At 37.9% G+C, this 17,881-nt stretch overlaps 1 protein-coding gene and 1 long non-coding RNA gene across 8 annotated transcripts in view; one reads left to right on the top strand and one right to left on the bottom strand.

Moving 5' to 3' along the window:
• The window catches only part of LOC132694127 (uncharacterized), a 120,290-nt gene that overhangs the window by 54,460 nt on the left and 47,949 nt on the right, over positions 1-17,881 (top strand). For all 3 annotated transcript variants that reach the window (XR_013556730.2, XR_013556728.2, XR_013556729.2), the window contains one exon: positions 1,473-1,551. This is a non-coding gene — a long non-coding RNA (uncharacterized LOC132694127). The remainder of the gene's footprint in view (positions 1-1,472; positions 1,552-17,881) is intronic.
• CB4H12orf56 (chromosome B4 C12orf56 homolog) overlaps positions 1-17,881 on the bottom strand; it is a 112,840-nt gene that overhangs the window by 52,146 nt on the left and 42,813 nt on the right. For 4 of the 5 annotated variants that reach the window (XM_078449731.2, XM_078449728.2, XM_078449729.2 and 1 more), the window contains exons 4-6: positions 11,729-12,137; positions 6,931-7,001; positions 1,330-1,474 (exon numbers count right to left, since the gene is read on the bottom strand). In XM_078449731.2, the coding sequence (XP_078305857.1) occupies positions 1,330-1,474; positions 6,931-7,001; positions 11,729-12,137 (625 nt within the window). The remainder of the gene's footprint in view (positions 1-1,329; positions 1,475-6,930; positions 7,002-11,728; positions 12,138-17,881) is intronic. The other variant, XM_078449730.2, reaches the window with a different exon arrangement.

Genomic DNA, 17,881 nt, shown 5'->3' on the forward strand with positions numbered 1-17,881 from the left:
AAAACCCACCTTGCATGGGCCATGCCTGTCCAAATTTGGAATCTGTGACAGAAGTCCTTAGTGGAGAGCCTTAAATGCTAAAGCCAACGTGTTTGTACTTCGAAGGGAGAGCCACAAGTTTTTCAGTGCGCAAGGACACAAAATCAGAGTTACAGATTAAACTGATACCACGTGTGGGATGTACTGGAGAGTTATATTTGGGTGTGATATAATACCAGTTTCCTTAGCCTTTTCACATTAACTCCATTTCCATGTTCATAATCACCTTGTGTGGTCATTTCGATGCCTGTCCCTATATTCTCTACAATCCTCTTTAGTTTTGGAGTCAAGACCCAGATGTTATATTCCTAACAGGGTGTATCCAGTTCAAGCATTTACGTAGCACAGTATCATTGTTGCCTGTCTCAGTGTTGGGGGACATTTGACATAATATTCTATGCAGCTAATACACCCTCTAATTAGGGTAATTAACCATTTCAGTTTGCTTGGGACTATCCTAGCTTTTGCACTCAAAGTCCCATATCCTGAGAACTTCTTCAGTCCTAGGCAAGCTGTGACAGTTGGTCACCCAAGTGTGGGCAAACCTGGATGGTTGGTCGTCCTACATGTGAAGCCCTTCGAATCTAAGACCAGGACTGTCTTGTATGGCTGGGGAGCTGTGCACTTTACAGCTGCTCAATAAAATGTTGGCAACTCTGAAACCACTGGCCAGAATTAGGATACAACATATAGCCATCAAGAGGAGCTCAACCAGAGGCAGGGCTCACCCCCTCGTTAGCACCATATCAGTACTCACCAGGGCTTCTGAATACCTGCCCATGAAACTGAAGTAAGTCTTACAGAGTAAGTCTATAACTTGCTGAGTGAGAGCTAGGTTGATTTGACTCCCCAGGAGTCACCTTTTTAAAAAGTCCTATGTTCACAAGTTACTTGCTTTAATTGTACTTATATTGTAGGGTTACCTGAAGGTAAAACTTCTTAAAATCTACTTTCTCATCTCACTCTCTGTACCCATACATCTTGCATCCCAGAAGCTCCCCCTCCAACACATACATATACATGTGGTTGCCAAACCAACCCACATAAGGTACTTTTTGCTACCATTCTCTTTCCCCATCTCCCCTCTGACACACACATATGCATTATTGATTATGTCACAAGATTTCAAATACTGAGTCATGATTGCATTAAATTTCCATCAACATTTTAAAATACAGCCTCCGAATACAAGACAACATTTATTTGTATTTTACTACATGCTCAAATATCCTGCATTCGATAAATAGCTGGAACAAGTTTCAAAGATTAAAAATAAAACAAAACACCTACTTTCCAGAAAAGCCTTTTCAGAATGAAGTTTTTCTGGGCTGCTACTTTAAGTTCTGTAATTAGACAAAGTATCTTCCTCAACGTATTGTCTTTAAGGAAAAGTTCAGATTTAAGTTGACTGAAGTGCTTAATTTTCTCCTCAGATCTACAGAAACACAAGAAAAAAATTTCCATGTAAAAAATGGTAAACGGCAGTTGAAGAATATCAACAATTATTGACAGGTTTGTAAGACTTTGTTTCTAATGGAATTTTAATATAGTTTTGTGCTTCTAGTTTTATTACTCATTAGTAATGGACCTTGCTTTCCCCAGATTGAGCTATTTATAACTCTCCAGGCATACTTTTGCCCGTGCCCCTTTACTCAAGCTGTATCCACGTCAGCAATGCTCTCAGTGTCCCTAGGAAACTTCTGTCTCTCTTTCATAGTCTAGCTTGGAGTTTGCTACATACCATCTACCATACTGCCTGAGCCAAATGGAGTATTATTTGCTTAATATTTTTTCTTTAAATCAACTCCCTTTGTGTGTGTGTGTGTGTGTGTGTGTGTGTGTGTGTGTGTGTGTGTAGAGACAGAGAGAGAGATTATTCACAAAGAAAACTTTGTATCACTACTTTACAAGGAGAACCAGTGTCATGTGCCATAAATAGCAGGTAACTGTAAAAACATCAGGGAAGCAACACAGATTCTACATTGATGCGCCACATTCCCAGCCTGAGGCCTGCTCTCTCTTTGACAAAAAGGCAGATGAGCATGTCTCAGAGAGCTCCCGCTTTGGGCACCAAGCCCAGAGGTTCTCCCTAATGAGACTGGACTAGTTGGAAAAGCAATCACTGTTCCACTGTGGAATTCAAAGTTATTTCTTGCCATGTCAGAGTACCACATGCATTCATCTCTTGTCACTGACCTGCGTACGTTCGATACTTCAGGAAAAGCTGGCTTTGCTGAAGAGAGTAACACCTCCCCCTTAAAGCCTTCCCTAATTCCAGCATGAATGAGGACCCTCTCCTATAGCACTTTTCCCACATGTCTTATATATTATAAATAATGTATATATAATATATATAACATATATATAACACACATATATAATTTATATATATTATACATAACACACATATATAATATACATATTATATTATATATTATATATTTATTATGTTTATTACATTATATGTTATATATTGTATTATATATTATAATTATATATTATATGTATAATATATAATATGTATTATGTATGTTATATGTTATATATGTGTGTTATATATTATATATGTGTTATATATTATATTATATATTAATATATAAATATAATTATATTTATTTAATTGTATAATATGTATTTAATTATATAATATAATTAATATATATATATTATATATCTTTTGCCCCATTGTTGTGATCGTGTACTTGTCCTGGGCACTTTTCATGGACTAGCTCATGCAGTCCCACGAAGGGGGTATGGCTGGGAATTACTGTTACATTTATGGGATGTTAGAAAGGTTAAGTAGCCTGTCCAAGTTCATACAACTAGTGATTCAGAAGAGCAGGGTGCAAAGTAGTGGTAGAAGAGATGTTTCATATTCTGTGTAGGTCAGTGGAAACTTCCTAAAATTTCTGACTTGAAGTCAAAATATTTTTAAAAAATCTTTTTTAACATTTTTATTCACTTGTTGAGAGACAGAGAGAAACAGAGCGCAAGCAGGGGAGGGGCAGAGAGAGAGGGAGACACAGAATCCGAAGCAGGCTGCAGGCTCTGAGCTGTCAGCACAGAGCCCGACGTGGGGCTCCAACCCATGAACTGCGAGATCATGACCTGAGCCGAAGTCGGCCGCTTAACTGACCCAGCCACCCAGGAACCCCAAAGTAAAAATATTTTTACCACCTACTCCAACCTTAATACCAGCCATTTATCCCAATACTACTGCACGGAATCTTGGCTCTTGCCTACTACCTCCCCTTTTATTTAAAAACACTATGCTTTTCTCTTCTATCCAATCACTGAGCCTCTCTTAGTAACAAAAACAGGAAGACTTCCTGAAAAACAGTCCTTTTCCAGTGGAGAGTCTGCAAGAGAAATGATCAAGAATTCAGGGATAGAAGTCAGAGGCAGAAGAACATGATTATGAATATGGGGTTCAGATTCTAAATCTGCCTCTCTTTACCTGAGTAATTACCATGGGCAAGTTACCTACTCTCTGTGTGCCTCAGTTTCCCATCTGTAAAATAGGTATTATCATACCTACCCCATCATTTTGATACTTTGGTTACTACATGTGCTTAGCACACAGTAAATATTTAATAAATAGTTTGTAAATAAAATACGAATGAGCTTTGAGACCCCACTTCCCTATACATCCACTTCTAATTACAATCCCATTTCATTTAAAAAATACTATAAAATCCCTGTGTTCTCTGAGAACTCCAAAAACAGCAGAAATGTAGTTTTCACAAACAAGTGAGCTTAGAAAACCACAAGCTCAGAAAGCATACCAGCAGAATTACTTTCCAATTGACTTTCCTATTTTTCCCATTAGTCGACAATTTGCTGAGATTCACATAGGGACAGTTTTTTTTCCTTTGGCACCTATGATAATAGACTGAAATACCAAACTTACAAAAAATTTTTTTTTCATAAGAAAAAACACACTAATCTCTTCATACTAAAAATCAATTCATATGTAAATTGAGGTCTCATATACATCATAAATACAAGTTAGATTCAGGAGTCTATATTTCTGTAGAGACATTGATATAATCACAGTTTCTCTGCCCAGAATATTTGTTTTTACATAGATGATGATAAACTTTACTTGGCTAATTTAAATAATAAAAAGTCTAGCGCCAGAAGACTCCATTATTCAATTTAGGAATAAGGGGAAATGTTACATTAATTTTAACAGATATTCTATATTTTCATCAGCTAGAAAATATAAATTCATTCAAATAATGTAGCAAGAAGGATTCTTGATCTAATGATAAGCTCTATTTTTCCCATATGTTTTCATTTTTGGAGGGGATATTCTACATAAATAATACATTTTTATAATGATTTACAGCTGGAAAAGGCTTTTCATACATTATCTCAGAAGCACTGTGTATATGTTCACAATGGTCCCTATACATCCATGATGTTACAGGACTCACATTTGTGACAGAGTTCTAATTTGAAACCCAAAGAATGTTTACTCCTTCTAAACTGAAGGTGCCTTGCAGGCAGAGACCTGTCTTATATATCTTGTACATAGACCACATTCTTCATAGTGCATTTTAAATCACTGCATTTTAAATGTGTTGCCTTCGGGAATTAACTTTGCAAGAAATACGCTTTTCATGAGTCAAGAGAGTGGTAGAACTCAACTCTCTTTCTGGCCTTCAAGGATAAATTTCAAGCCACACATATACAGAGAGATAAAGCCTATTTTATTATCCAGTTAGTTTTAAAACCACTTTAAATAAAGCACTAAAATTAAAACTGATACTTTTTTGCAGTAAACATATGAAAACAGATAGAAATTCTAAGCTGTCTGTATTACCATCTTTTAAAAACTAAATCACAAACATCCTTACTTTACCCCTACATAGCTCAGAACATACCTCAAAATAAACATTTTCTTACAAAATCATCGTCACATCTGTCAAAATTATCAATAATTCTTTGCTATGGGCTAATACCCAGTCCACATTCAGATGTCCTCCATTGTCTTAAAAATGTCTTTTTAGGGGCTCCTAGGTGGCTCAGTCAGTTAAGCATCGGACTCTTGATTTTGGCTCAGGTCATGGTCTCACAGTCATGGGTTCAAGCCCCATGGTGGGCTCCATGCTGGTAGTGCAGAGCCTGCTTGGGATTCTGTCTCTCTCTCTCTCTCTCTGTCCCTCCCTTGTTCTCTATCTCTCAAAATAAATAAATACACTAAAAAACTTATTTAAAAAATGTCTTTTATTTTTGGTTTGTTAAAATCAAGATACAAATAAGATACTTGTTATATTTGCTTATTATGTTTCTTAAGCCTTCTTAAAACTTTTATTATAGAAATTTTTAAACATACACAAAAATGGAGAAAATTGTATAAGAAACCCCATCTGTCACCTAGATTCAATAATTTTTAACATTTTGCCAATCTTGTTTTATCTTAAACACGTATACACACACCTTACCTGTTTTAAAACTGAAATAAAATATATATAACATAAAATTTATCATTGTAACCATTTTTAGGTATACAAATTAAGTGCATTCACAGTGTTGTATAACCATCACTACTATCCATTTCCAGAACTTCTTCATTTTCCCAAACAGAAACTCTGTACTAATGAACAGTAGGTCCCCATTTCCCTCTCCCCTCAGCTCCTAGTAACCTCTCTTTTATTTTCTGTTTCTATGAATTTGCCTATTCTCAATGCCTCCTATAAGTAAGTGGAATCATACAATATTTGTCCTTTTATGTGTGGATTCTTTCACTTAGCATAATTTCTTCAAGGTTCATCCATCTTGCCACATGTGTCAGGACCGCATTCCTTTTGAAAGCTAATATACCCACACTTTAAATCAGATTCATGTTTAATTGTTTTAACAATTTATTCATTCATTCCATAAAGGCAGCCTACTGTGTGCCAATGACCAAGGTACAGTCTTGGCCCTTAAGGGGCATAGTACATAATAGGGCAGCACATAATCAAATAAGCAATCATAAGATAGGCTGTTGAGTCCTAAAAGATGGTAAGCGTAGAATGTTCTAGAGGGGCCCCTCCTAATGTAGTTCTGAGAAATGATTTTTAGAGAAAGGGATAGCAAGCTAAGTCTTGATGAGTTGAAGTTATTCATGAAGGAGAAGAAGAATAGAGAGTAGGGTTCCAGGATAGAGGAAAAAACAAACAAACAAACAAAACAGGGAGCTTTCTGAGAACTGTGAGATCATTTGGATCAGGAGGTTAGGGCAGGAGTTGAGGGGACACAACAGTTGAAGATGGAAAGATGAAAAGACACATCAGAAAGATCTTTATAAGCTGCTGTAAAGTTTAGACCTTTTTCTAAAGGCAATGGAGAGCCATTCAAAGACTTTAAGGGAGGGAGTTACATGATCAGATTTGTGCTTCCGAAAGATTTCTTTGTTGTTATGGAGAATGGTTTAGAGAGTGAAGGCAGAAGCCAGCTAGGAAAATACTGGAGGAGCTCAGAACAAAGGTAATTGGGCTGAGTATGTGACAGTCAAAGAAGTAGATGTTATCCAGATATATTAGAGAAAAGCAATAAATCATGTGGTGAATGGCTGGGTGTGGGGGTGGTGGTGTAGGGGAAAGAGAAGATAAGGATGACTTCCAGGACTCCGGCTTAGGTGATCTGGGGATAACAACATCAGGCCCTGTGTTAGGGGACACAAGAGGAAGGTCCAGTCCCAGAAGGAAGATGCTGAGCTCTGTTCTGAATATACTGACTTTAAAGTTCTTTTAAGACCTACAAGAGGTGATGGCCAGTGGGCAATTATGTTTGCAGACCTAAAATTCAGGGCAGAGAGTTGGTCAGCAACACATGGAGTTACGAGAGGCAGAGATGAGGGAACAGTCCCCCACGCAACTCTAGCATATCATCACTCCTTACCTATATGGCTTTTGACTTCCGATAGGACTGAGCTCACCAGCACGTAGGGGGTCTTGTAAAAGAGTAGCTTTCTAAAAGAGGAAAAAAGTGGGAATAGTTAGAATCTTTGTTTACTGAAAATCAATTTCTCCTACTTTTAGTCAATACTGTATATCTATTCCTTAATCCATGCTATAGTACGTGATTTGTTTATGTAAATAATACCACAGAGTATTTGTTTCCTTATATAGTTTTTAATAATTTTAAACATGACACTTGCTCATTATAAAATGAAATTATCTATCAAAATCAAACAGTACAAAAATGCATAAACAAAAGATAAAAGTTCCATGTCTCTCCCTAATCCTCCCATCCCACTAGTCAAAGTACCTTACTATATACTTGATACTAATATAACGCTGTATGCTAATTATACTGAAATTAAAAACAACAGCGACAACAAAGTACCTTACTATATTATTATCAGTTTGGTTTATATCCTTTCAGGTATATAAAAACATATTAATTATAACATACATCTATAGGGGCACCTGGGTGGCTCGGTTCATTAAGCGTCTGACTCTTGATCTCAGCTCAGATCATGATCTCAAGGTTCGTGGGATCGAGCCCGGAGGCAGGCTCTGAGGCAGACAGCGCAGAGCCTGCTTGGAATTCTCTCTCCCTCCCTCTCTCTCTGCCCCTCCTGCACTAGTGTGCATTCAAACACACATGCACCCTCTTTCTCTCCCAAAGTAAATAAACTTAACAAAAGACATACATCTTATACATATTAGATGATATCTTTTTATAATATATATTTAGTACTGGCTAAATTACATCACATATGTTAATCTGGAACTTTTTTTTCTCTTAATATATGGTAGACTATTTTCCATTTCTTTATATATAGGTTTACTTCAGTCTTTTTAATGATTACCTAGTATTTCATAGCATAGATTATACAATAGTTTTCTTAACTATTCCCCTATTAATAGGGTTATTTTTTCCCTCAAATCTTTAGTGTTGCCATTTTCCATTCATTCTGGGTCTTGAAAATAAGTTGGTATGTAGTGTTCAGCAAGTCCTCTAAATAATCTTTTATTTTATGTTAAGGCTTAACAGACAGGTTTGAAAGAATTTCTGAAACGTTGCTGATTTACAACTCCAAACAAACTTACCCCTTTCTTATTCCTTAATATCAGAGCAGGATGGTGAGTGGGTGGGGGAAGTATGTGCTTTTTCTCACTACTTTTGTTTTTTATTTATTTTTTAAAAATGTTTATTTATTCTTATTTTTGAGAGAGAGAGAGCATGAGCAAAGGAGCTGAACCATGACCTGAGCTGAAATCAAAGAGTCAGACGATTAACCAATGAGCCACCCAGGCGCCCCACTACTTTTGTTTTTTTAAAGAAATCTCTATACTCAGTGTGGGGTTCAAACTCAGGACCCTGAGAACAAGAGTCAAATGTTCTACCAACTGAGCCAGCCAGGCACCCCTGTTCTTAACTACTTTTGTCATTGTTTTAAGTTAAGGAAAAAAAAAAAGCTGTCTTTTTTTCCTCTCTAAATGTGAATGGTTACCTTAAATCTAGAATTTTAATTTGGGGATATTCCTTAGTTATTTAGCTTTCTAGCACCTATCTTCACAACATATAAATGGCAAAGAATTGCCATGTATTGTTTCTGTAGAATTTGAGATGCTAAAGAACTCAGATGTAATTATTTTTGGTGAAAGTTACAGATAAAATGGATCACTGAAGGAGACTTGGCTCTTTGGAAACCCTTAAAATCAGAATGAGTGCTAATTTCTCACTGGATGGTTTAGGTTTATTTTCCCCAAAAATACAGAGAGAGTTAACATGTCCATTCCTTTTTCCCAGTAGCATTTCCCTACCTCAATGTGAATAATCATTCTAGATCTCAAAGCACAAGAGATCAGTTAGCCAAGATACGTCTGACTGATTTAGGAGATTATTGTTTTTTAATTTCCTAAAACTTATGGAAGTATCACCAAGAATAACATGATGAAAGAAACGGTGTCACAAAAGTCATAACTTTCTAAATATTTATATTGAATTAATGTCTTATTTTTACTAGAATGAATGCTAACCTGATTCATCATATGTATGAAATATTTGCTTGCCCATTTTCCATCTTTCAAGAGATAGAACATTATTTTTTTAATGTTAAGTGTATTTATTTGAGAGAGAGAGTGCACGCAAGCAGGGGAGGGGCAGAGAGAGAGGAAGAGAGAGAATCCCAAGCAGGCTCCACACTGTCAATGCAAAGCCCGACAGTGGGCTCGAATCCACAAACTGCAAGATCATGACCTGAGCCAAAGTCAAAAGTTGAACGCCCAACCAACTGAGCCACCCAGGCACCCTAAGGGATGGAACATTTTTAATAATAGCATCTATTAGGGGCACCTGGGTGGCTTAGTCGGTTAAGTATTCAACTTCGGCTCAGGTCATAATCTCACCATTTGTGAGTTTGAGCCCTGCATAGGACTTTGTTTTTTTGTTTTTAATTTTATTTTGTATTTTGTTTTTAATTTATATCCAAGTTAGTTAGCATATAGTGCAACAGTGATTTCAGGAGTAGATTCCTTAGTGCCATTACTCATTTAGCCCATCCCCCCTCCCAAAACCCCTCCAGTAACCCTCAGTTCTCCATATTTATGAGTCTCTTCTGTTTTGTCCCTCTCCCTGTTTTTATATTATTTTTGCTTCCCTTCCCTTGTGTTCATCTGTTTTGTATATTAAAGTCCTCATGAGTGAAGTCATATGATATTTTCTTTCTCTGACTAATTTCACTTAGCATAATACCCTCTAGTCCATCCACGTAGTTGCAAATGGTGAGATTTCATTCTTTTTGATTGCTGAGTAATCATCTTCTTTATCCATTCATAAATCCATCGATCATGGATCCATTCATCCATCAATGGACATTTGGGCTCTTTCCATACTTTGGCTATTATTGACAGTGCTGCTATAATCATTGGGGTGCATGTCTCCCTTCGAAACAGCACACCTGTATCCTGTGGATAAATGCCTAGTAGTGCAATTGCTGGGTCATAGGGTAGTTCTATTTTTAGTTTTTTGAGGAACCTCCATGCTGTTTTCCAGAGTGGCTGCAGCAGCTTGCATTCCCACCTGCATAGGACTTTGTGCTGACAGCTCAGAGCCTGGAGCCTGCTTCGGATTCTGTGTCTCCCTCTCTATCTGCCCCTCCCCAGCTAGTGCTCTGTCTCTCTCTTTTTCTCAAAAATAAATAAACATCAAAACAAAAATTTTTTTTAATGATAGCATCTACCAACTCAAAGATAACCCCCCTCCACTGACATTTATTTCAATGGTCATAGAAAAAAAATTAAATCTTGGCTCTACAGTAATTGTGCAAACTTGCGTACATCATCTAATTTCTCAGTGCCTTAATTTCATCATCTATGGAATGAGAATAACAGTTCTACCTCCTAGGGTTGTGTGCAGATTAAATGAATTAATATATGAAAGCATCAAAGCAGATCCTACCTGTTAATACATGTCCATTATTGTTACTGCTTTTACTATCAGAAGGGCTATGAGTTTGCCTGTCTGACTTGCCCCAATCATGTCTCTGCTACAGAATTAAAAAGGAGTACTAAAACCCGGAGTTAGTCAATTCAGGGAAATATAAACGGCCATTTTGAAACATTTAGATAGATCAAAATTTGGTTTTTCTATTAGAACATATGTGGCCTCCTATTAATAGATCAGAGTTTCCCCCTCTAAGATTTGTTTAAATTCTTAATTTGGAGAAAGCTGTTTAAAAATTTAGGAGCGCCTGGCTGACTCAGTTGCTGGAGCATGTGACTCTTGATCTTAGGGTTGTAAGTTGAAGCCCACATTTGGTATAGAAATTATTTAAAAATAAAATATTAAAAAAATAATAAAAGTAAGAATTTAAGGAGAAATTTTGAGCATTTGACATGTAATTTAAAAATTGACCATTCTGAACCATGCTATGAGAAAAAACTTGAGCTGTTCTGCAGTCTTTCAGTTTTTAGCCATTTATCAAACCCCTTGCTTCCTTAGCTTCTTCTGAATGAAAAGAGCCTGTCATATTTTTTAATATTATTGTGTTATAAGGTCAGTAGTAAAAATTATATATCACTGAAGATAACTGAAAAGGATCATGTTATTCCTGTAATAAATTACTTATTTTTAAACTGATCCTTGTGTAATAAAAAGATTACACATGAGAGTTCTGACTCTGTCTCTAAACCTACTATATAATCTTGAGTAAGTCACCTAAAATATTCATTTTCCTCATTTCTAAAATAAGGTAAAATTCTAAGTACCTTATTTTGGAGGAAATCACTCCAAAATTATTCTGCTCCTATGACAATGACCCTGATTAACCTCCTTTCAATAGCTCAGCTAAGAAATACAGAGACATATTGACAGTGTTGAACTTTATCTGAGCTCTGTGCTCTCTAAAAGCAGAAATGGTTGAGAAAACATCCCAGCTAACTGAAAAAGACCACCCTGCTCACAAATATTCCAAGATAAGACCTTGTCCATCCTTCTCCATGATTGCCAGGAGACTCCCTTGTTTACCTGCCTCTGTAAAACCCCTGGTCCATCCCTGTTTCTTTAAGACACTCATTAATAAACATTTTCCATCTTGCAATAGCCTGAACAGAATCATATCCTTAATTGTCCAGTGTGTTTGTCTTTCATAATATTATTAAATTCCAAAGCTAAATTTTGGAAAGCAGGAAAGGCATGTTGGCTTTAAAAATTACTCCAGCCAAAGTTACCTTATGAGGACACTTACTATAATATAATTGGTCCACGAACTTTTTAAGTGCAGAAATATCGATGAGGTTGTAGAAATAATGTACAAATGAAGTTCCAACGCCTTTTTCTCTAGGTTTGGGTTGCTCTGTAAAGGGGAAGCCAGGGAGGAATTTCCTGAGTAAAACTCATTTCCGTTCCCATTGCCCTTTAAAGGGACTTCACTTAGAGAACTGTTGTGATCTGACAGTGCCTTGGGTTCTTTCGTGTTGGTTGTGCAAGATGGCAAGGTGACAACCTTTCCCGTAGCTGATGTGGATTGACAACTCCTCCTGGAGGGGGTGGGTAAGGGTCGAAAGGCACTTTGGCCATGAAGAGACGGCTCCTTGAGGTCTGAAGGAAGACAGAAGGTTGAGTCTGTGGATGGTGTGCTGACCTCTTGGTGGTACCTGTCAGGTAGAATGTAGCGGTAAACATAATATTCATAACTTAACAGTAAGGGACAAAGGGAATCTGGTGGCCCAATTGCAGCAGTTTAAGACTTTGAAAGTAAGTAAATATTTTCACATAAAAGGAATACTTTTTTTTTTTTTTTAATTTTAGAAAGAGAGAGAGAGGAAGGGAGAGGGCAGAGGGAGAGAGAGAATTTTAGGCAGGCTCCATGCTCAGCATGGAGCTCAACACAAGGCTTCATCCCATGACCCTGGGATCATGATCTGAGTTGAAATCAAGATTACGCTCAACCAAATGAGCCACCTAGGTGCCCCAAAAGGAATGCTTATTAAGAGAAGGGAGTGATTTAACCTCACTTGCTTACCCATTGGCCTAGTGGAGGTAGGGTATACTTCATTATACTTTTCTGCCTTCAGAAATAAAACTGTACCCAATGTCATTTAAAGAAGCACTTTCTATATCTAAAGTATTGTGCCTGTCCTTCACCAAACCCCAACATTTCCAATGTAAGAACTTTTCATTCTGCTTTTGAAACCTGACTCTTCTTTCATTGGGCAATTCTGGTGGATCCTACGAAGAAAAAATTATTCACATGGAGATATTAAGTGAGATTTCTTTTTTTTTTTTGAAGTGAGATTTCTTAAGTTTTTTTTTTCTGATTCACGTCTTGCTAATACTCTGATTTTTCCAGTGTCTTTCCAATAGTGTCAGCACATTTTTCAGAATCAATCCTGAGTTCCACCCTCACCGTGCCCATTCTCCACCTTACCATGACCATTCCTCTACTCTGCTGCATGAGGAAGCAAGTGGTAGAGGCTAAGAAGTTGTAGGATATGATGAGATCTAAGTTCCAATCGTGGCTCCGCCCCTCAGGGGTAATGTGACTTGGGTTGACCTAAGCTTCAATGTCCCAATTTTAAAATAGGAACCTATAATAGCACCAATCTCAAAAATTTTTTGTGAGGATCAAATAACAAAATACATGCAATGTGTTTGTAACACTGGAAACACTCAGGTGCTTAGCTATTAATATTACCCTATATGGCCTTGAATTACTGGTTTATCATTTTATGCTAAAATATATTGTCTCCCTTATTAGATTGGAACCTTCATGAAAGTGGAAAGCCACTTTGTTTTTATTAGTCCTTAAATTAACTTTAAAACAGGTATAAAATTCATTTATTATCTGTACAAGATTATGAACTGTGTTGAGTTCCAGCCCACAGCTCAGTGTTGCAGGTACATGTGCACACACCCATCTAAAGTGGTCATTCCAATTTATTCATCCAAGTTCCATCCCACTTAAACAGCCACCCCTTGCCAAACCCTTAGGCTTAAAAATAAAACCCTTAAAAAAATAGGGGTGCCTGGGTGGCTCAGTCAGTTGAGCATCCGACTCTTAATTTCAGCTCAGGCCATGATCCCAGGGTCATGGGATCCAGCTCCGTGTTGGGTCCGTGCTGAGCATGGAGCCTGCCTGAGATTTTCTTTCTCTCTCTCTCTCTCTCTCTCTCTCTCTCTCTGCCCTTCTCCCCTACTCACACGCTCTAAAAAAAAAAAAAAAAAAAAAAAAAAAAGATAAATAAAACCAACAAGCAAATTCATATATAGAATGAACAAAGCAATTCTGCTCCTGAGTATCTATCCCAGGGAAGTTTTCAGACAAGTCCATAAAGGAGGAGGGAAAAGGAAGAGGAAGAGAGTGATGGGGGAGAAGAATGAATATTGATTCCACCCCAATGCTCAATAAATGGATCTTTATGTTTTTATAAATGTGTAATTGAGCAATGACTCTTTGTTAATAATGATAAGCTGTGAGCAAATTATGTGCACAAGAATATATCTATTTAATGTTTTCAGAGCCAGTTTTGAGAATGATGAAGACATAAAGACTTATAAAAACCTTTATTTCTGGAGGCCTTGATCAAATCCTTTCTCTTGAGTTTCTAAACGTTCTGGATTCATATACTTACCCACATAGTATATTTGCATAGACAAGGGACTGGTCCTCCAATAGAATTATAACAACCTACTGTGCAAGAAATTCTTAGAAAACTAATATAGATGGTACCTTGTGCCAAATTATTGTACAACAGCATTTTTATTTTTTAAATACAGTAGCATTGGGGTGCCTTGGTGGCTCAGTCAGTTAAGTGTCCAACTCTTGATTTCAGCTCAGGTCATGATTCCAGGATCATGGGCTCTGCACTAAGCATGGAGCCTGCTTAAGGTTCTCTCTTCCTCTGCCCCTCTGCCCTTCTCCCCCCCCCCCCCCCCCGCCCGCCTCAGAATACATACATATATACATATAGTAGTGTTATTAGTGACAGTGAAAAAGAAGAAAGCTATTCTGTCCCAAAGCTTGATCAAGATTCTAAGGATGCTGAATAAATTATTGCTCAGTGGCTGACATACTGGTAATTAGCAATAACAAAAGAGCTAAGTCTTAATAAGGGCTAAGCGTCACACACAGTTTAAGCACTTTACAGGTACATGATTTAGACCTCACATATCATCCCTGTGAGCAGGGTACTATCAGGAGCTCCATCCTACTCGTGAGGAGTGAAGTTTGGGAAGGTTAAATCACCGAAGGCACAGTCCAGATTTGAGGTCCAGTGTAGCTGCAGAACTTGCACGTTTATGTGCTAGACAGAGAGAAATTGCACAACTCCCTTTCTCTATTTTCTATCAAGAAGTGTTGCTTCTTAGAGAAAAATATAAGGTTCATGTTCTTGGGTTTTATCCTCTGTTCTGTTTTGCTAGTGGCGTAGCACATTCTCATTTCATTGGATTGTCAGGTCTACTTCTTTTTTTACATTTATTTATTTTTGAGAGACAAACAGAACACAAGTGGGGGAGGGGCAGAGAGAGAAGGAGACACAGAATCCGAAGCAGGCTTCAGGTTCTGTGCCCAATGTGGGGCTCAAACTCAAAAACCATGAGCTCATGACCTGAGTCGAAGTTGGACACTTATCCGACTGAGCCACCCAGGTGCCCCTCTACTTCTGTTTATTAAACAGATCAGTTTCTCCAAAAGCTCATCCTTTCACTTGCCATGGACTGTGGTTAGAAACTCTCCTTTTAAATTTCCAATAGCCAAATATCAGTAAAAGCTATAGATAGATGTAAATTCAGATCAGAATCCACCCTAGGGGGTACGGGCAAACCAGACCTAATCTGAGGGCTAAGCATTGGCACAATTTCTTTTTCCTCATGGATTATTCAAGGTGAACTCAATTAAATTTGTATAAATCTTCCTCTGAGCTGGCACTGTAAAAGTGTTCTTTTGATCTCAGCCTTCCTCTCTGTTTCTTTACACTCGCAAGCAATATGCAGTCTTTTTTTTCCCCCTGCAGCTTTAGGGAACTCTTAAGTAGGTCACAGTACTCTGTTTCTACTTGAAATATCTCCTTGGGTTTTCTCCTGTAAAATGCATATGAGAACACAGAACTATCCACTAATGAAGAGCTACACTAAAGACAGAGAAACCTAAATACTGAATCTCATTATCAGAGATCACTAATCTGTTTTCCATCCCTTAGGTGTTAAAACACCTGTTGTTTACTATTGCCCTAAAAAGCAATCATACTTATGTAAGTCTGATGTCCCAAGGTAACTGCATCCTTCTTATGACCTGCAGCTTCTCATAATTAGGCCTAAAACTTTACACCTCAGAGGTGTTTCAAAGCTCTGCACATGATAACATTCTTTAGTCCTCTAATTACTGTTTTTTATCCCAGTCTGCTCTTTGTTTATGCTTTTGACTCCTGTGCTTAATTATGGAGATGATAGTGCTAGAAAACTATGGGATGGATAGCAGACCTAGCTCCCTCCTCAGCCCCTTTATTTGGAAACTCCTCCTTCCCTCCACACATGGAGCACACAGAAGCTGTTGTGCTTTAAAGACTGACCTCTTGGCTGTGGTGGCCATTTTTCATCAGTGAGTCATTTATTCAAGCTAGGCATCAGCGACCTTCCCAGGATTTTTAAATTTTATGCAAGGTGTGTGAGTTAGCTTTTATCTGGTGATGGGAGCTGTGACATGTGAATTTAAGACGGGCAAAATGTGAATTTAATAACTTTGTTTATTGTGCCTCAAAAGACATGGTATTCAGTGAGAAAAAAATGAGGCTGATTCACCTACATCAGACGATACAAAGTTCTGTGCCCACTCAAGTCCCCAGTTCCAGCTGTGCCTCAATCTCAAACCATTCCTACATTCTGCTGTTTGGCTTCTGACCTTTGCTGACTTTGCTCACTACTGAACATCTAAAATTGAATACAGGGGCACCTGAGTGGCTCAGTAGGTTAAGTGTCCAGCTCTTGATTTTGGCTCAGGTCATGATCGCACCATTCATGAGACTGAGCCCCACATGGGGCTCTGCACTGACATCGTGGAGCCTGCTTAAGATTCTCTCTCTTCCTCTCTCTCTCTGTGCCTCCCCCCCCCCCCTTTCTCTCTCTCTCTCTCAAAATAAATAACTTTTAAAAAAAAAGTGAAGGGGCACCTGGGTGGCTCATTCGGTTGAGCATCTGACTTCAGCTCAGGTCATGATTTAACTGTTCATGAGTTTGAGCCCCACATCGGGTTTGCCATTGTCAGCATGGAGCCCGCTTTGGATCCTCTGTCCCCCTCTCTCTCTGACCCTCTCCCGCTTGCACTCTCTCAAAAATAAATAAACGTTGTTTTAAAAAGTGAAAACCTTTATAAAAAATAATAATAATAATTAAAATTGAATACAGAGCCCAGCAATTAAAGCATGCCAGATTAGAGTGGTAGGTAGACAAATCTACATTTGTCTCTGTATTTATGTCTATTTCTATATACATCTGTTGAATGAGCATTGAACTATATGAGTGGTCCCAGTTATTCCAATAAAATCCCCTTTTAACCTAAGTTGGATTTCTGTTACTTCTAATAGAGTTCCGACCCCCACAATAAACTAAAACAACTACTGCAAACATTAATTAGAAGCTTCTTTTGTCAGGATCTCAGTTTGCGAGTTGAGCCCCACCTCAGGCTCTGCACTGGCAGTGTAGAGCCTGCTTGGGATTCTCTCTCTCCCTCTCTGCCTCTCTCCTGCCCCTCTCTCAAAACAAATAAACTTGAAAGAAAGAAAGAAAAGAAAGAAAGAAAGAAAGAAAGAAAGAAAGAAAGAAAGAAAGAAAGAAAGAAAAGGAAAGGAAAGGAAAGGAAAGAAACCTATTTTTCTAAATTAGAGGAAAATAATGAGACTATCAGAGTGGTGTAGAAAAACTGGGGCATTCGTATGCCAAAGTGTGGAATGAAGAATATTGAGTCCGAGAGCATGTGGATGGCTATCAGTGGCATTGCCTTTCCCTCAGTATTTCTAGTTATGAAAGTCATGTCAGGAATTTCACTTAGTACCATGAGACAGCAGAGAGATCCCTCCTCCCAGAACTAATTAAAGTCACAGCACTTAGGGCAACATTGGAAATGCATCAACCCCTTCAAAACATGCTTTGTTATTACATGGATTTAGATGAGATCATGCTTCCCCAAGCCTGTATAATGCAAGCCAGGCTAGGTCGTAAAGAACACGATTAATCATTCGACAAATATTAAGCAGCTACTATATGCCAGACACTAGGCCAAGCACTGGAAATATACAGTGTGCAAGAATACCTAGGTCCCTGTCCTTGTGAGGCTCACATTCTAGTGGGAGGACAGACAATAAACAATTGATAGGTAATTGTTTATAAAAGTGCTATGAAACAA

Source organism: Panthera onca, chromosome B4, assembly GCF_046562875.1.
Source record: "Panthera onca isolate mPanOnc1 chromosome B4, mPanOnc1 haplotype 2, whole genome shotgun sequence".
Taxonomy (NCBI): Eukaryota; Metazoa; Chordata; class Mammalia; order Carnivora; family Felidae; genus Panthera; species Panthera onca.